The 19,883-nt window shown below is 46.3% G+C and overlaps 1 protein-coding gene across 2 annotated transcripts in view; it reads left to right on the forward strand.

Annotated features, from left to right (window-relative positions):
* ULK1 (unc-51 like autophagy activating kinase 1) overlaps positions 1–19,883 on the forward strand; it is a 114,951-nt gene that overhangs the window by 87,443 nt on the left and 7,625 nt on the right. For both annotated transcript variants that reach the window (XM_033136352.1, XM_033136351.1), the window contains 10 exons: positions 1,660–1,788; positions 8,235–8,392; positions 9,470–9,556; positions 10,050–10,312; positions 10,858–11,042; positions 13,938–14,041; positions 14,913–15,056; positions 15,873–16,060; positions 19,438–19,616; positions 19,753–19,871. In XM_033136352.1, the coding sequence (XP_032992243.1) occupies positions 1,660–1,788; positions 8,235–8,392; positions 9,470–9,556; positions 10,050–10,312; positions 10,858–11,042; positions 13,938–14,041; positions 14,913–15,056; positions 15,873–16,060; positions 19,438–19,616; positions 19,753–19,871 (1,556 nt within the window). The remainder of the gene's footprint in view (positions 1–1,659; positions 1,789–8,234; positions 8,393–9,469; positions 9,557–10,049; positions 10,313–10,857; positions 11,043–13,937; positions 14,042–14,912; positions 15,057–15,872; positions 16,061–19,437; positions 19,617–19,752; positions 19,872–19,883) is intronic.

Below are 19,883 nucleotides of genomic sequence, written 5' to 3' on the forward strand. Positions count from 1 at the left end.
ATTTAACTCTCATGGAATATCTCTGGGGCTTTACTATACTTTCATGGAGGAAAGGGAGAATTGAATTCCCCTACCAGCAGCAAACAGCAACCAGGGTTGTTGAGCTTACCGCTGCTTCTGTACACTTATGGGGAGGGGGAGAGAGAGAGAACACTGAACAGAAACGAGCTGGAAAGCCAATCCTAGTAGAAGCCACATTTTTTTCCTAGGGTTGGGTGGAGGAGACCTCATATTTTGATTTGGGGGAACAGTGGGTTCCTTCGAAAAACGTCAGCAATCCTAATGCGCCACTTTCTACAACTTGCCTACCAAAATCCCTTCACTGGCACCACCACACCCTCCAGTTGCCAGCTTTCCTTCTCCCTCTCTGGGCCCAAACAGCTCTCCCACTGTGTCAGTTACCATATTGTTCTCCAGTATTACTTCGTTCTCCCAGGTCCAGCATCGGGGGTCAGTATTGGTGGGCATTTGACGAGGCCCACAACCCCCGGTAAGTTAGGAACCTAGGAAGCTGCCTTACACAGAGTCAGACCGTTGATCTATTGAGTTCAATGGGAGTTTCTTCTGCACGCGGAGCAGGTGCTCTACCATTGAGCTGCAGCCCATAGGGCCGCCACCCCAGAGCCTCCTGGCTGCATTGCTGCTGTCCCCTCTGGCTGCTGTTGCCTCCTTCGGTGCCCTCTCTGAGCACGCAAGCAGCGATGCAAGATTCTCCACTTGCATGTGTGGATTAGGTCAAGGAGAAGAGAGGGCAGTTGGTGTCTGTATCAAGGAAGGAGTGGGAAGCCCCACTGAAGGTATCTTCCCCGTCCAAAACCTGCAGCCCGTGTTTCATTTGCCAAAACAGTTCCCAGCTCCCCTGCCCCACAGCTGTAAACATTTCTGTGATCCAATTCTCCACTGCTCCCAGGCTCCTACCACTCATTTCCTACTGTTTCCTCCTCTCCCCTGACCAGGGTGGATAAAAATCAATGGTTGTTTTTTTTTAATTTTTTTTTTATAAAAATGGATTTTTTAAAATTTAAATCGGATTTTTTTAAAAATAAAATGCTTTTGGAGGAAAAATCTTTCTAAAGATGGTTTTCTATTTACGTTACATTATAGTCCAAAGGCTATTAATCAGGAAATAAGGATTTGTTTTAAGTTTTTCAAGTTTCCTAAAATTCAGTCTAAGTTTTATTTTAAAAAAACATTTAACCACACCAGTTAACAATCATGGATACATATGCTATAATGTTATTGTTTTAGTTAAATAAGTTGTTTAAATTGTTGTTAAGGAAATGATTATTTTTCTCCTTCCAATAAAGTACAGAAGAGAAGTTGTCCAAATATAAACAGTTAACTTATTAAACCTCACAATAATTTCATAATTATCTGTATGTATTTCTAATAGCATAACCAAATCAGTAATGTTTGATATAACTGCAAAAACTACTCTGAAAATTTATTATTCCAAAAATGAAACCTTCATCTGGTTGTAAATATTAAGGTTATACCAGCAAGAATGAGTCTTTCTGTAAAACAATTATTTAAATCAAGTCTTACTGACTAGTGATTTAAATCAATTTGATTTAAATCAAATCCACCCTGACCCTGAGCCTTCCGCTTTTCTGAGTAGCCGTCCTCCCCTGAAAGTGCTCTATGCTTTTTGTCCTGCAGCCGGCCTGGGCAGTTTTCATCAGGCAGCAAACATGGGCAGTCGGTCCCCATCCCAGTCCCCACGCAGATCCACAACTACCGGCGGATTGAGCAGAACCTTCAATCTCCTAATCAATACACTTCCCCACGGTGAGTACTGAGGCTTTGATAGCGCTCAGGTGTCCGGGAGGCTGTATTCTTGTGTCGCTGCCAATGTTCTTTGGTATAATTGACTCTTCATCAGTCAGTGTCGAAAGGTAGCAACCCTGAGGGTTGTACATGAGCAATCTAGAGAACACCTGGGTGCAGTCTAGAGAATGTCTGGTATGTCCCATTGAAATGAAGGAGGAGCACCAGGCGGCAAGTTGCAGAATTGCACACGTCCAGCGGCATGCAATTAGCCTGTCTCCAACATCCTTTTCACAAGCTTGTCTGAAGGCTCATTATGATCTCACTGGGATTAAGAAGTGGTCTTGATCTGAAATAATATACACACAGATTAGGGAAGCCTTGGGAGCCTGTCTTGCAGTTTCCTCATCTGTGGGATCTCATTTTGGTGGTATGTCACAACTTTTTAGTAAATGACTATAAACATGCTCTCAAGGCTACTCTCTCTCACTCCAGCGAAAGCTCTTAGGTTGGTGTGTACCAGGTCAGAGCCTTTTCTGTGGTGACACAGGATCTCTGGAATACCTACCTCCCCTCCCCTAGAAATGAGTGTGGCTCATTCTTAGTTGGACTTCAGGAAAGCCTTGCATTTGGGTGACTTTATGTTGGCTTTGTTTTTAAGAACTGTTTGTTTGGGATTTTCATATTATGGTGTACCAATAGGTTGCATCCTGCCTTAGGAGCATTAATGCACTAAAAGGCTAAAAATGTGTGCAATACAAACATGGGCATTTTGATTGGCTTTTTGTTCTAGTCTGTTGAGGACATTTGGCCAGCTAATGATCAACTCTTGTAAATGACTCTGTAGTTTGTTCATTGCTGTTCCTTGTGCTCAGAACTCCATCCCTGAACATCTCTAGGCTTTTCCTTTTTTCAGTATCCATAACATGTTAGATTAACAATAAATGGTCCTTCTATGAGGAAAGTGCAATCTAAAATTTGATACAGAGGAGACAACACGGAGAGGAAAGGAAATCTAAAGGGGGAAAACGGTTCGTTTCACTTATTTCCCCCCTTGTTGCTTCAAAGTTTGTCTCTCAGTCCTCTTTCTCCTCATGCAAAATGAGCCTTACAGTGCGATCCTGCCAGGTGAGCTGCATACAGAAGGGGAGCTTTAAGTATTATACATCTGCATTTGTTCGCATAATTCTTTCATCCCCTGCCACTTCTATTCCTGCCCTCTCTGTTTCTGTTATCTTCACTCCTCTTTCTCCGTTGTCCTCAAAGGAAACTGCCTTATACCAAAGGCAGACTTGGAGTCTGCTACAGACCGAATGGCAGTGGCTTTCCAGGGTTTTGCAAGCAGTGGTCTTTTTGAGCCCTAGCTAGAGATGCGAGAGATGGCATGCACAAGGTCCCAGGTTCAAAGCTTGGGCTACTGAGCTACCTACCCTGCCAAAATTTGGATTGGGAGATCCTCGAGGCAGGGACTTTTTTAAAAAGTTGGTTTTACTCTGCGATGCGCCGTTTAACATGGTTCTTTTATCAAAGTTGTTGAGCTTCTCCCCCTCCAATTTTGACTTGTCTAAGATCCCACCACCGTTCGGATATTCTGCCTTTGAAATCCTGGCAATGTCCAGGAAATTCCAGATGTATGGCAGCCCTTAAAGGTAAAGGTAAAGGGACCCCTGACCATCAGGTCCAGTCGTGTCCGACTCTGGGGTTGCGGCGCTCATCTCGCTCTGTAGGCCGAGGGAGCCGGTGTTTGTCCACAGACAGCTTCTGGGTCATGTGGCCAGCATGACTAAGCCGCTTCTGGCGAACCAGGGCAGCGCACGGAAACGCCGTTTACCTTCCCGCTGGAGCGGTCCCTATTTATCTACTTGCACTTTGACGTGCTTCGAACTGCTAGGTGGGCAGGAACAGGGACCGAGCAACGGGAGCTCACCCCGTGGAAGGGATTCGAACCGCCGACCTTCTGATCAGCAATCCCTTAGATATCATTAAATGAACCATATCAGATTTAGGATGCAATCCTAAACAATCTTCAGGCAGAGTAACAACCATGGAGCTGTGTCAGACAGTGCTTACTCAGAACAACTTGTTGGTTGATTTAATAGCCAAGTTAAATTCCTTGGAATTTGCATGTTAATGCTGCAATATTTCTGAAGGGGAAACAAAGCATACAAAGCATACTTTCTTGGGGGATTTCAGATGTTGAATATGTGTGTCACTGCAGGTGCATTCTTAAAAGAAGCCTTCCCTCCCGTGTGTGTGCGGTGGATAAATGAGAGGTTGAAGAGAGGCACAAATACTTGTTTTTAGACTCTTGTTTGTCATTTGCATTTTATTTATTTATTTGCATCTGTGCGATGGAAAAGTTATAGGTATGGCTTCGTGGTGGAACAATGGCACTTTCCTAGTCACTCAAAAGGCTTTATGTTTATTTTAAACTCAGTCGTGGGTGAGGATCATCTGGCTTTCCCGATGTTACTGGACTCCAGCTTCCATCAACCCCAGCTTGCCTGGTCACAACTGTGAAGGATGCTGGGAGCTGTAGTCCAAATACACCTGGAGGGGGCACCAACTTACCCACCCCCCTGATCAAAGTGATTTGGCTCATCTTGTGTTTCTGTCCTGTTCGCCTTCTGCCAACAGTAGTCAAGCGAAACTTTCTGTAGGCTAGTAACTTTTATGAGCCTTTTTACAAGGCTGGATTAGTTGCCTGAACACTGCGGCTGTAATTATTGCGCGATATCGGCCCTGCCAGAGTGCTCCTTTCTTTAATGTATGTGTTTATTTACATTTGCTTATGTGCTTAGTAAGGCATCTCAGCTGTGCATCATAGGCCTCTCTGCCACAGTCACATGATCCAATTGCCGCATGAGCAATCCATGCCTGTGGCTTGGAACTTCAGCTGGGGAGCAGTCAAGTTCCACCGGATGTATGGCCCCAGGCTGTGTGACTGACTCCTTGCATCCTGTGCGGGCGGATCTTCCTCCTCTATGAAGTTGCTTGGCTCTCACACTCGGTGCTCTAGGATTCCAGGCTTCACTTCCTCCTCCACGGTTCTCCCGAAACACAAACAAGTGGGGATGGGGGACTCATACGAGAAATACAGCATCTCTAAAAGAGTGGAACTGAATTATTTGGGGGCCAAGTGCCCACTGATAATTGGAAGCGAAGGAGAAAGCAAGGCTCCTCAAGGGTGCAGTCATTTGAAGAGGTGAGTTTCTCTTCAGACTTTCCACAACGTGTGCCTGCCCGCTATTATCACGGTCAGCACTGAGTCTTGCTCAGGGGAGAGTAAGTGAAGCCAGGAATTAGGCCTTGGAACCAGCAGGCAGAACTGAAACATGCCCAGGCAGATTCCTGGAAACCTTTATAGTTCTTGTAGGTCAGGGAAGCAATCGACCCCTTGGAATAGGAAGAGTCACTGGTGTAGTTTCCTCCAACCTGTTGCCCTCCTGAATTCTTTTTATTGCAGGTCCTCTTAGCCCCAGCCAGTACTGATTGTAGTTCGAAAATGTCTGTCCAGATGTCTTTTTAAGACACCTTGTCCTACAACACAGATCTTTGGTTTAGCTAACCTGCCCTTTATTTCGTGTGTTGTTGTTTTTTCATACCTTTATTTATTTGGTTTTTCAGGTTAAAACTTTACAGTCACATATCGAACATACAACATAAAAAAACAAGATTCCAAGGAATCTCTAGGACTTCCCTCCTGCCCTTTGTGGGTCCTATTGTTAATCATTTCCTCCTGCATCTTTTATGATAATCCATTTATTTTACATCTCCATTGCATCCAAAGTTCACCATTAAACTACAAGTGATATTCCAATTCTGTTGTTGTTGTTGTTGTTGTTGTTGTTGTTGTTGTTGTTGTTGTTGTTGTTCAGTCGTTCAGTTGTGTCCGACTCTTTGTGACCCCATGGACCAGAGCACACCAGGCATGCCTATCTTTCACTGCCTTCTGCAGTTTGGCCAAACTCATGCTAGTCGCTTTGAGAACACTGTCCAACCATTTCATCCTCTGTCGTCCCCTTCTCCTTGTGCCTTCCATCTTTCCCAACATCAGGGTCTTTTCTAGGGAGTCTTCTCTTCTCTTATGAGGTGGCCAAAGTATTGGAGCCTCAACTTCAGGATCTGTCCTTTCAGTGAGCACTCAGGGCTGATTTCCTTAAGGATTGGATGTTTGGATGGATAAGATGGATTGGATTCCAATCCTACTAACGGTTTTAACTGTTTACAATGGTTTTTGAGATAGGTTATTCCCCCATTCCTTATTAAAATTTTGGTCTTCCTGATTTCTGATTCTTCTGGTCATTTTAGCCATTTCGGCATAATCCATCAACTTGTTCTGCCATTCTTCACTGGTAGGGGCTTTATCTTTTTTCCATCTCTGTGTTTACCATGTCAGCCCTCACATTCCGCGCAGTCTTTGGCAGCTGCTGCATTGCTGGTGTCGGTGCCATGCCATAGGTCAGGGAAGTCACTGTGCACATTCCTGTGCTGCGAGCCACCAGTGCCTGGCATTGATTGCCACCTGTGGTCATTTTGATACCGGAGGGGTGTGTGTGGCATCAACACAACTCCAGTTCCTATCAACCTCCCCTCCATGCCCCTCTGATTCTCCTGTACCTGTCTGTGCACTTCCTTGCTGTGTGGATTCCTCCCCTGCATTCCGGTTCAGCCTCTTGAGCTCTGGATGCTGGTCTCCTCCTTAGAAGAGGTGGCAAGCAGTTAGGCCCCAGTCCGTTGCCAGCCAACAGGCTCTTGATGGCCCCTGCCAGTGCGATGCTGCTATCCAAGTTGCCAATGGAGTTGGGTGGAGACAATTTGCAGCAGTCTGAGCCTGAATCGCCAAAGGGACCGCAGTGTGCTAGCTGCATTTGAACAGCAGTTTTATGAGGCTGCTTGGCTGTGGTCTGCCGTCTCAGTGCAACCATGGAGGCTGCCAGCAGCGTGGTGCTTTTCTGCTCCGTGAATCTTTCTGTTCCGTTCTTTTGCTGCGGTTGTGTTCCCGCTGCAGCTGTTAAAGAGTGAAGAACTTGGAAAAACAACTGAGGTTCGTGCTGTTCCCTGAAGGATCTGGAGCAAAAGCTTTCAAGAAATGTAAACAAGCCAACCTAAAGATAAACCTCTTGCAAAGAGCATCCTTTGGATTGTTCTTCCTGGTACCCTTTCCCGAGACATCAGCTCAGAGGGCTTTCACCCTGATTCTTCTCCAGTCAGGCTGCTGCTGTTGCCATGAAACCCGTCCTGTCAGTTCCATATTGGGTCTTGCACATCAGCCTTTATGAAAACCGTCTCATGCCGAGCAGCCGCAAAGTCTGGTATCACATGAGTGTTACAATATTTCAGTGACTGTCTTTCATCTGGAAACAAAGAACGAAGGTGGCATTTTCTTGTGCCTCCTGCAAATGTCTCCCTGTCCCCCCTTTTAAAGCCTCTCTTGCACCTCTGTCATTGGTCACGCCGCTTTGTAGTGTTTGCAAGTTCAGTGGGTCTCAGGCCCATTTTCCCCATTGGCTTGTGAATGTTATTGATATGATAGTGCAGGGGCAAGACTCTGAGGTAGAGCACATGCTTTGCATATTATTATTATCATTATCATCATCATTTGTTATACCGCCCTTCATCTGAAGATCTCAAGGTGATTCGCAGCATTAGAAGAGTATTCAGAAGCATTACTGTTTCCGGCTATGGAGGCATGCATCCAATCATGAAAAAGATCTCCGGTTCAGTCCCTGGCATTTCCAGGTCGTATCCCCTGCCTGAAGCCCAGGAGAGCTGATTGCCATTCAGTACAGAAATGAGTGAGCTAGATGAGTGAACTATTGGCCTGACTCTGTACCTTCCTATGCTTCTTTCAATCACTTTATTTCAGCTTTAAGCTCATATAAAACAAAACTAAGACAAACACACACACACAGTTAAATTTAAAAATTAATGACAATAAAAAGCCTTAATAAGGATACAAAATTAAATATGGGAATTATAAGGAAATTTCACTTTCCAAACAGCAGTCCATTACGTCGCTTATATGTCAGAACGGAAGTTAAAAATTTCGCCATTTGAAGAGTTACATACTGATCTGTATCTTGCAATAAGAGAGCATGATAAACTTCTGCCGAATGCCCAGGCCATTTATGGATTAATGGTAACAATAAATTCTTCCGAACAGCACAGTATAAAGGACATATAAGCACTATGTGTTGAAGTGTTTCGATCAATCTGTTATCACAGGAACATAAAACTGAGACTTGACCCCTAGAAAATCTATGAAAAGGGGTGTTCGGAGGGAAAGCATTGAAACACGCTTTAATAAAAGCAAAACGATGACTGGCAATAGAAAGAGATGATAGGTAAGATAGTTGGTGGAATGACGCCCAACTGACGCGCAACTTCCATTTGCTTTTCTTAAAATCTTGTCTGCCTACTACGTTTCCCCCTGGAATAATGGAGATCAAATCCTTTCCCATTAGGTCTGGAACAGTCAGAAGATCAAGTAGCAGCAACAGCCCACTTGGTTTCATGAAGGCCAGCCCTTCCCCTCCTTTTGCTGCTGGGGAGCACGGAGCTGTCCCAACCTCCAGAAGGTTCTCCTTTGGGGGCGCTAAGCCTTACACGCCATCCCCACAAGGTAAATTATTGGGTTTGCTTATTCCAAATTCTAGAAACCTCAGCAAGTGTGTGTGTGTGTGTGTGTGTGTGTTTGTGTGTTCACTTTCCTTCATTCCAACCAGCATTTTGTGGGTGAATGCAGATGTAGAGCAGTGACTCTGGTTTGGAAGTGTCCTAACTATATTCAGTCCCAAATGTGCCTGTTCCTCCCCAGGATTGAGAGGGAACCGTTTGAAAATGACAGTGGTTTAAAGGAGGGACTACCAGCGAGGGGTACCACAATGCTCTCCATGTTGAGGGCCCAATATTCAATTCCTAGCATCTCAGTTAAAAGTATCTCAGGAGGAGAGCTTGGGAAAAGAAGAAGCCATCGCAGTAGACTGTGCCTGAGCTATTGTATTCCGGGGTTGGGGGGCGGGGACTGTCACCCCTCCACGTATTGCAGGACTCCATCTCCCATCATCACTGATTGGGGCTGATGGGAGTTGAAGTCCAACACAAGCGGAGGGCCTCGGGCTCCTTTTCTTTTGTTTTTACTAACACAGACACACACACACACACACACACAGAGAGAGAGAGAGAGAGAGAGAGAGAGAGAGAGAGAGAGAGAGAGAGAGAGAGAGAGAGAGAGCTTTTCCGGTTACCGAGTTGTGAAATATAAAGAGATAAAAATAACACAAAATGCAGCAATATCAAAGTTCCATAATCAAACTAAACAGGTGTAGGAAGTCTTCAACTTAAAGCTTGCTGGGAGAAATAAATCTTTCATCCCTTTCAAAAAGAAATCAAGAGTGCAAGGTTTCTAACTAGATGTCCCAATGATTTGACTCGATATAAACCAGCTTTATTGTTTGCCTGGAACATCTGAAAGCACTCATAACCTAGGCGAGCTTATGCACCTTTGACTAATTGTATCTTGACAAAACCTCATGGTTTCCTATGTAGGTTTATAGCAGTTCGACTGGTATAACGGTGTCCCAATTTGATTAAAAAAACGACAGCAATCTTGCCATAAGTAATCTAAACGAAATGTTTGCTATAGGGAGCCTGCAATTTATTGTCTGTCAGTGCATTGATGTGCTTTTTAATTTTTCAGTTGGAACAATTCCAGAGCAGCCTGACCAGACCGTTCTCCCTTCTCCTCCCTTTGGAACAGAGATGAGAAGTCGGGTGCCCATACCTGGTAGGTTGCCCTTGGCACTATCTTGAGATTTCTGCCCTTCCCTTGCCATTCTTTCTTCTTCTTCTTCTTCTTCTTCTTGTTCAGTCGTTCAGTTGTGTCCGACTCTTCGTGACCCCATGGATCAGAGCACGCCAGGCACACCTATCTTTCACTGCCTCCCGCAGTTTGGTCAGACTCATGCTAGTCGCTTCGAGAACGCTGTCCAACCATCTCATCCTCTGTCATCCCCTTCTCCTTGTGCCCTCCATCTTTCCCAACATCAGGGTCTTTTCTAGGGAGTCTTCTCTTATGAGGTGGCCAAAGTACTGGAGCCTCAACTTCAGGTTCTGCCATTCCAGTGAACACTCAGGGCTGATTTCTTTAAGGATGGATAAGTTTGATCTTTTTGCAGTCCATGGGACTCTCAAGAGTCTCCTCCAGCACCATAATTCCAGCCATTCTTTCTTCCTGATGCATAACTCTGGGCATTCTGCTTCCCCTCTCATCCCTCTAGGTGCCTCAGTGCCTGACCCTTCCCCTCGAGGGATGGGCTCCCGTCTCCACAGTGCTCCCAACCTGTCAGATTTGCATTCCTGCCGGCAGAAGATTACAAAGCAGTACTCTGATCCTCTGGTTCCCCATTTCAACCAGGCCGCTGCTGGCCAGCCAGCACAGACACACGGCCTGCAACCTTGCCGCCCACTGAGGTCCTCGCCAAAGTTCTCCGAGTTTATGCAGAGGAGCCCCTTGCCAACCATAATGGGCTCTCCAACAAAGGTATTGTTTTCCCCCTGCCCTCAGTGGGCTCTTGCTTGTGGTCTCCTAAAGTTGTAAATCTAGGACAGAGATTCGCAAAAGAACATCAGGTGCAGGCATATTAAACAGTTTGTGTTTCTCTATTGTTCTATTTCATGGGATTCAAATTGCAATGCAATATAACGCAATATAAGAACTAAAAGACGCAATTGAAAATGCAGTTAAAAACCGCGTGTTATCTAGCGCAGCTCATGACAGTTGCCGCAACAAGCAAGAAAATATATCCCCAAGTTTTAAAGTGTGTGAGGGGAGAAGTTTGGGTGCTCACTGATCTTAGGAGGTTGTGTAGAGGGCAATGCTATGAAATGGTGGGGGTAGGAGATGCAGCCCCTGTTTGTGATTGCATTTAATGCCTGTTTATGTGTGTATGTCAGAGATAAGCCATGGTGCGAACAATGACACTCTCACACTGAACACTGGAAATGGAAATAGGGGTTTCTGATTAACCACCTCTCTCCACTCCTCCCCCACTTTTTGTTTTTAATAATAATAATAATAAAAAACAGGTCATGCCTCCTTTTGAGTTCAACAAAACCCCAAGCTCCCAAAACCTGCTCGCCCTCCTGGCGCACCAGGGCGTCATGATCACCCCGACAAGGAACAAGACTCTGCCAGACTTGAAGGACATGGGTCATTTCCACTGCCAGCAGGCAGGCCTAGGATTGAGGCCTATGGAAGAAGCCAAGGGCAGGTACGAAGCTGGCCAGAAAGGCATTCACAATGCACACGACAAGTTTTGCTGTTATGATGGGCTGGGCTTGGGGGGGGGGGGATGCTGATTTGCCACTCTCCTTGCATTAACATAGTTTTTAATTTTGCATCAAGGAGTCTTCAAAGTTCCTCAAAATTTCCTGCGTTGGTTATTTCTCGGGCTAAATGGGATCCTCAGCAAACCATATTCATGGCCTCTTGCTAGGAGTTCCTTTGGCTCCACATGCCAGCAACCCTTTAATCTCCTCATCCCAAGGTCAGGTACAGTGGTACCTCTGGTTACATACTTAATTCGTTCCGGAGGTCCGTTCTTAACCTGAAACTGTTCTTAACCTGAAGCACCACTTTAACTAGTGGGACCTCCCGCTGCCACTGCACCACCAGAGCACGATTTCTGTTCTTATCCTGAAGCAAAGTTCTTAACCTGAAGCGTTATTTCTGGGTTAGCGGAGTCTGTAACCTGAAGCCTATGTAACCTGAAGCATATGTAACCTGAGGTACCACTGTATAGCAGAGGCTGGTAGAAAACTGAGTGAGTCCATTGGTTCGCCTAGCTTCATAATTGTGTGCCTTGACCAGGCAGGGGACACGCAGCCCTGTGTGGTGATGCTGAGCCTTGAACTTGGGACTTCTTGTGTGCCACTGAGTTACAGCCCTGCTGCCTCCATGGCTATACGCTCTTGTCTCCACGATTCACCTGCTTCAAACCGCCACCTCCTTCTCCATCCTTGTCTCCACCATGGTCCCTTTCCCTGTGCCTCATGGCTTTTGTGCAACGTGGGGCGGGGGGGGGGGCACCACACACACCAAGCTCCCACAACTGCCTCTGCTTTGCCCATGTGTCAGATAGGGTCCTGCGAAGCAACAGGATGGAGGCTCCTTTTGTCAAATAACGTGGTGGGGGAAATGTCCTGTGCTGGACATGTGGGGCAAGGCAAGAGATTGTGCTTCAGCCCACTGCCCTCTATCCAGCAACTGTGGTTGGTGACAAGAAGCTTCGGCGGCGGAGGAAGCCACTGGTATCGTCAGCTACCAGGGATAAGCTGAGGGGAAGGATCCTGATTCAGACCCCGGAGATCTGCTGGCAATCAGAGTGGGCAGTACTGAGCTAGCATGGCCCGGTATAAGGCAGCTTTTCCATATTCCTTAGGATGAGGAGCACAGGCTCAGCAGTTAGGCGTGTGACGGACAGTCCTTGCGCAGCAAGTGCACACAACAAGTGCTGTCTCAGGCAGGCTAAACAGGTGCATAGCTTTATTTGCCAGAGAGATGCCACACTTCTGCTTCGGATATCTTTTAACTGCTGAGAGATCCACACCAATGGCCAGCATCCAATGGAATGACTCCATAATTGCTCTCATCCTCTTCTCCTTCTCCTGTCATTTCCTCTGATGATATCCTGGATTGCCCAACATGGGGCGGCTTGGTCCAGTGCCAGATCTAATCTATTTATGATTCTATTCCTTGGTATTCATCTAGGCCAGGCATAGGCAAACTTGGCCCTCCAGATGTTTTGGGACTACAACTCCCATGATACCTAGCTAACAGGACCAGTGGTCAGGGATGATGGGAAACACCTGGAGGGCCGAGTTTGCCTATGCCTGATCTAGGCTCTCGATTCTCAGACATTTCAGGGGACGGAAATTCTTTCCCTGAAGCCATGGGAAGTAAAACAAACATACATCATTTATTTATTTATTTTAAAAATATTGTTATTAAGTTTTACATAACAAATTTAATTTCAAACACATTATTCACCTCCTCATTTAGGATTCTCTGAATCCCTTGACTTCCCTCTGCCCTTCCATGCTTACCATTATCAATCTTTCTTTTCCCCCCATCTGCTTATCTTATTTTCTCTTAATTTGTTAAAAACAACAACAACTCATTGTAAATCCTTTTCCAGAATGCTTTAGTTACCTTTACGTCCAACCACATATTTCCAGCAAACATGGGAAGCAGTTCTATACATTTTTGCTAGTTTTACAGGTGTTAAATTTTAAGTCTTCCCTCCATAATTTTTCCCAAGATGAAAATTGAACATTGTGCCCAGTGTCTTGTGCCCATTTTATCATTTCTGATTTGACTTCTTCGTCCTTAATATGCCACTCTAGCAACAATTTAAACATTTTAGAAAGTAACTTCACATTATTTTACAATAATTCTTTTTCAAACCATGTAATTTCTATACTAAATCCATTTTTCTTATCTATTTTCAACACATCATTTCCTTGGTGGTGTTGCAGCCAGTCTGTCACTAACTGTCTTATATCTTCAAAATTACGTACATCAATTTTCTTTACTGTTACTTTACTTTAAAAAACAATTGAGTGGCCTTTGCCAGGCTGGCGTCCTTCAGATGTTTTGGACTACAGCTTCCATCAGGCTCAGACTGATGGGTTACCTCATGAGTTGGCAAGGTCTGAGGCAGCCCTTGCAAATCTACCCTCTTGGGAGTTGAGGCCAAGTTCCATTCCAAACATGCAGTAGAGCTCTCCCCAGCCAGCCAGCCAGCTTGCATCTGGTCAGCTAAGGTGGGCTCCATTTTGTCTTAGATAGAGCCCTCCCGGCCTGCAGGCTTGATGTTCTAGAGCAGGTATCGCCAAACTCAGCCCTCCAGCTGTTTTGGGACTACCAATTCCTATCATCCCTGACCACTGGTCCTGTTAGCTAGGGATGATGGGAGCTGTAGTCCCAAAACAGCGGAGGACCCAGTTTGGGGATGCCTGTTCTAGAGAAGCCTTTTGTCCCTCTTTAAAGGCCACCGTGCTTTTCACTGCAACCAGCCGTTAGGGAGCAGAAATCCACGACACCTGTGCGTTTCTCTTTCTCCCCCCCCCCCATTCACTTGTCTTGCTTCTCTCCTTCCTTCCAGGTCGCTCAGCACCGGTCGCCTCACTGATCTCCTCCTCAAAGCTGCTTTTGGGGAAGCTGGAAGCAATGACAGTTTGAACAATGAGAAGCCCATGGAAATCACAGGTACGGGGAGATGGGAAACTCTGGGATTCCTTTTTTGTTGTGCTCCTTTTTTTTAGTTACTAGAATTTAAGGAGCTATACAGCAGGGGTCAGCATACTTTTTCAGCAGGGGGCCAATCCACTGTCCCTCAGACCTTGTGAGGGGCCGGACTAGATTTTGAAAGAATTCCTATACCCCACAAATAACCCAGAGATGCATTTTAAATAAAAGGACACATTCTACTCATGGAAAAACACCAGGCAGGCCCCACAAATAACCCAGAGATGCATTTTAAATAAAAGCACACATTCTACTCATGTAAAAACACCAGGTAGGCCCCACAAATAACTCAGAGATGCATTTTAAATAAAAGGACACATTCTACTCATGTAAAAACACCAGGCAGGCCCCACAAATAACCCAGAGATGCATTTTAAATAAAAGTGCACATTCTACTCAGGTAAAAACACCAGGCAGGCCCCACAAATAACCCAGAGATGCATTTTAAATAAAAGGACACATTCTGCTCATGGAAAAACACGCTGATTACCGGACCGTCTGCAGGCCAGATTTAGAAGGCGATTGGGCCGGATCCAGCCCCTGGGCCTTAGTTTGCCTACCCATGCTATACACAGGGTTCTCTTCCCTCACACTCTCCCACAAATCCATTTGATCCTCACAACAGCCCTGAGAGGTAGGCTAAGCTGAGAGACAGCGAGTGACTGGCTCAAGGACACCCAGTGAGCTTCATGGCTGAGTTGGGGGATTTGAACCTTAGTCCCAGCCCAACACTCTTCACTTCTAGGCTGACTGTGTTTCTATCTTGATATCATTTATGGCTCTCACAAAATCTTAACTCAAGCCATTTTTTTTTGCTGTTCTTTCCTCTTAGCGCCTTCTGCTATCTGTGGAGGAAACTTACACTCTGGGGCCAGGGATGGCGGGTCTGCAAGCCCTTCCCCAGTGGTCTTTACTGTTGGTTCCCCTCCCAGTGGGACAACCCCACCGCAGACCACTAGGACCAGAATGTTTTCAGGTAATGAGCGCTCCCTGCCGTCTTGATACCGCTGTCCAGAAGGAAAATGGAGTTATCCTCATAGTTACTGTCCTGGCTTTGTGTCCTAACTCAGGGATGTGTTTATTCTAGGAACAAAGAATCTAGTGTCTCACATGCACATACACGCACTGTGAGCCGCCTGACAGACTTGCTTCCCTGTTGTGTCACAGATCTTGAGCTAGCGACTATATGGACACCTTCCTTTTAAAAAATAAATAAATGGTGAATTTTTGAGATCCAAGGAAGCTCGTGGGATTTGGCTCCACCCAAAAGCTTCACTAGGTTCTGGGTATAATACTGGAGTACTGGTGCACACATGGAGACTACTTTTATTTCAGGAGAAACACCACAAACAAGGAAGCTCCTCACATGGAGCTCTGCTTGCAAGCACTGCCGTTCTCATTGTCATTGGGATGATAGTCCTATGAAACAAGGCTGTGTTTGGACTTTGCTTGGTGGAAAGGGATTAATAAAGATAGCTGAGGATTAAAACGTCACAATTAAGGGCTCATCCACACTTACCTTTTGCCCTGCTTCAAAGCTCCTTATCTGAGTGCACCACATCTAACTTTCCCCAGGAAAACCTGCGCTCTTTAAATGCTGATTGAGAACAAGCGGAAATTCAGGTTTCCCCAAAATCCCTGAAATTCAGAAACATGGCACAAAAGAGCCCTAAATTGGAGCTTAATCTGAATCAATAAATTAAATAGATTAAACTGTGTTTGTTTGTTTTTCTCCTTTGGCCCGAAGAGTCACATCTGGTTAACTTTTGCTTCTGTGTTTCAACCCTTTTAGTGGGATCTTCCAGCTCCCACAGTTCGGGAGGGTCTTTCAGCGGGCGGCACTTCATCATGAGCACCGGCAGGGATGTGCTCGAAGCCTCATCGGGCGTCAGATACACTTTTGCCGACCCCATCACTGCCAACCTGGAGGGAGCGGTCACCTTTGAGGCCCCCGAGCTACCGGAGGAGACGCTCATGGAAGTGAGTTGAAACCCACCTCCCCGCCCACCCCAGAGACCCAAGATTAAAACATGAGGCTGAATTCATTTGGTACTCCACAGGTTCATCGGTGTTCCTCGCATTTCTCACCTTGTCAGACACAGACGCAGTTTGGGTGCCTTTTGCGGAACTTAACATTCTTGGCCTCCTGGGTTTTATTAAAAGCAAAATGCTAGTCCTCGTGACTGTTGGGAGGTAAAAGAATAAAAATACGTTGCCAGTGTCATTTGGGGGGGTGGGGTGGTTCAGCAGCGCTGAGGTGGGGCTCCAGTCCCTTACATAGCTCAACACAGCAGCTCCCCATCCTGTCCTTGTTTGCTACTTCTGCACAATCATGAGATATGGAAACAATTGCTGGAAAAAGATTCTAGCTACCCCACTTTAAGGTGTTGTATTGTAAAGCTCTCCAGTGCTTCCGCCGCTATGCAGCTTTCCGGGGTTCCTGATGTAGGTGAATATTTAGCATCTTTGCCCTCTGTGGTCTTGTTCAGTCTTTACAACCCTGTGAAGTAGGTAAGGCTAGGGGAGTTATTTGCCACTTAAAAGAGCTTCATGTCCGAATGGGGATTTGAACCAAGACCTCCATGGTTCTATTCCAGTATTTGATCTGCTATGGCGCACTGTCATTTTGGGCATCGTTTTATGGCTGCCAGTTTGTTTGTTAACAATTACAGTCGTGCCTCGGGTTACGTCCGCTTTGGGTTACGTACTTTTTGGGTTACATACTCCGGTAACCCGGAAGTGTTTTTTGACACACACACGATCCACGCATGCACAGAAATGTTCTGCACAGTTCGCGCATGCACAGACCGTGATTTTCGGGTTACGTACTTTTCGGATTATGAACGGCAACCTGGAACCAATTAAGTACGTAACCCGAGGTACCACTGTACCGGTATTTTATTTTATTTTATTAATTGACTTGTGCTTCTAGGGACTTGCAGGCAATACTTGTAGCTTAGAAATGTTAGATTCTAAAAGTGGGAGGGAGTTCCAAAAGTCGTTTAGGCACCTCATCTGGGGATAATACTGCGTGTCTGTGTGTATAGAGCTGCAGTGTTAATTATCACTGAATAATTGGTATTTGTGGTTTCTTTCCTTCCATTCATCTTTGTGATATATGCTGCTGCCACTTGACTCCCAGCTGCTTCCTTTTCCAAGCAAAAGAGGCCTTTTTAAAATCTTCCATCCTGTATTATTAGAAGGCTCTCCCTTGGCTCATTTGGTTGCTATGGACAGTGAAGGAAAGACAGCATCACACTGGGGCTTGTGTTTCCATGAATGGAGTGCAGGGTTGTTGTTGTTGTTGTTTGGCTACGGGAAGCCTCTCAACTAAGCCAGGAGCTCGCTGAGGGATAAAGGCAGCCTCAGTTTTCCATCTGTATACAGGAAGAAGAGAATATCTTTAGAGGAAGCCTGCGAATCTGGAAAGGAGACTAGAATTGAAAGCTCTGAACCGTAAAAGTTGAGACCGTTGCTAGGTAATAAATACCGAGTGAAATGTTAGTGGAGTGTTGTCGGAATGCTGTCTTGTCAGTAGTGGAAGCTTGAATTACACCTGATATTTGGATCGTGCCGGTGCTTTCAGAAGGAGACTGAATGTCAGGCTCTTTGAGTCACAGCAGCCTGATTCCCCTCCAGGCGACCAGGGCGTTGCATTCTTACCATTTCCAGTTCTTGAGTCAGATCTGCTCTTTTGCATTGTCTGCAAAGCTGCATGCGTGTTTAAAAATAACCAGTGATCCTGGCCGAAGAGGTGGTGCTCCATGTTCCAAGCTGCTGTCTCCTGAGTGTACACAGGAGTTGGGCTAGGGAGACAGATGAAAACAAAACCCATGCAGTTGGCTGTGTCGGTGCTCGGAGAGATGGGATTCCAACCCTTTAAAAAAACACACACACAACAACAACACTAGGTTCAGGTTGCTGTTGAGCTCGAAGGCTTCAAGCCCTCCCACCCACTCCCTTTATATGTGAATTGAACGAAAACCTCTGGCATATGTGCACCTAGATGAAAGCGAGGTGGATTTGCAATGGGTGGGAGAAGAGAGGGGAGGGGGAAGTGGAAGGAAAGTGGGTCACTGTTTCATCTCTATTAATAGACTCTCAGCAGTTTCTATAGAGCTGTGCAAACACAGGCTGTGCACAAGTCTCAATCCCAGCTTTTTAATTTTTAAAGTCGCTAATTCCGTGAGTGGGCAGGCTTGGAAAGGCGGCTGCTTTGACACCGGCTCCCTCTGAACGAGAACCACAGTGGGAGCCATGGGGATGTTCCTCACCTGTGGCTCCCCTTGAACTAGAGCTGCATTGGGAGCCCTGGGAGCGTGTGTTCATGTTTTCCACCCATCCTGCCTCTTCCTTCCACCTTTATTTAACCGTGGCCAGGGAGAGTGTTGGCATAGGCCTTACCCCCACAGCCATTCCTTCTCGGAGCTCAGAGGGGCATTCCTAACTCTCTCTCTCTCTCTCTCTCTCTCTCTCTCTCTTCCCCCAGACTTATCTTCCCAATAGCCAGTGCTTTTTTTAAAGGGGGCACTCAAGGTTATGCAGTAGTGGCACCTCTTTTTTCTTTGTTAAAAAGTGTGACACTTACCATCACAACTTCATGATGAATACCTGCACCTATTTTTCTAGGAAAAAAGTGCACTGCCAATAACCCTACAAAGCAGCAGAAACAACAAATATGTTTCTGGCATCTTAAATGCAAACCAGTTTATTAAAACAAGCCTGTGAACTGTATTGGACTCTGAGTGAGAGAGCAACTGGCTTGGTTAAAGGCCATACAGCGTGTTTTTGTTTTTTGAGCATTTGTCTCCATGGGGGTCACGAAGAGTCGGACACGACTAAACAACAAAACATCCCTCTCTTCAGCCAAAAAGGCTCCCAGAGTGGCTTACTATCAATTAAAGCAGGACAGTCCCTGCCCTCAGGAGTGCAATCTTCAAAAAACAAACAAACAGGACTACACACAAAGGGAAATGCACAGGCAGGGAAGAGGCGTGGGAAAGCAGATTATTAAATAATGGCCATCTGGCATAGGAACAGTTCAGGGGCAGAGGAAGAACCTGATGGAGCTTGTCTTTCAGCGGTGCTGATGGAAGGAGGCCCACTTCCCTGCTTTCCCAGTGAGGCAGCCTGATGCCAGGTGGCAGTTGAGGGAGAGGAGGCCTACCGGAGCCCCCCCCCCTCCAAGATTACTCCCAAGGGCATGCAGCCCTCGACAGGGATTAGGTTGCCCACCCGTACTGTAAAGCTCACAGCCTAGGACAAGGCGTTGGCCTTTCTGTGAATCTGCTGCTTTCTGCATTCTAGAGCTGGCTTGCTAACGAAACCTCGTCTCCCCTTTGTCTCCCCGCTCACAGCAAGAGCACACGGACATCCTCCGCAGCCTGCGGTTCACCCTGGCCTTTGTCCACTACGTGATGGAGATAGCGGCCGTCAAAGGGAATGCCAGCGAGATGAGCAGCTCGGTAGCCTCCGAGTACCAGCTCCAGGAAAGCGTCGTGGCCGACCAGATCAGCCTGCTCAGCAAAGAATGGAGGTAAAGGGTGACATTTGGGGAGGTCCCCAAGAGAAATGCGATGGCCTGGCTTGGGCTCAAAGCAGCTTTGTGCGTCTTCCTCTGCAGCTGTGTGGGTGGCAGCTCCATTAATCTGCTGGTGCTTCCTTTTTTTCAGCTATGCAGAACAGTTGGTGCTGTACTTGAAAGTAGCAGAGTTGCTGTCCGCAGGCCTGCAGATGGCCATAGACCAGATCCGGGCAGGCAAGTTGTGCCTCTCCTCCACCGTCAAACAAAGTAAGCACTCTT

This window comes from Lacerta agilis, chromosome 17 (genome assembly GCF_009819535.1).
Source record: "Lacerta agilis isolate rLacAgi1 chromosome 17, rLacAgi1.pri, whole genome shotgun sequence".
NCBI classification, from domain to species: Eukaryota; Metazoa; Chordata; class Lepidosauria; order Squamata; family Lacertidae; genus Lacerta; species Lacerta agilis.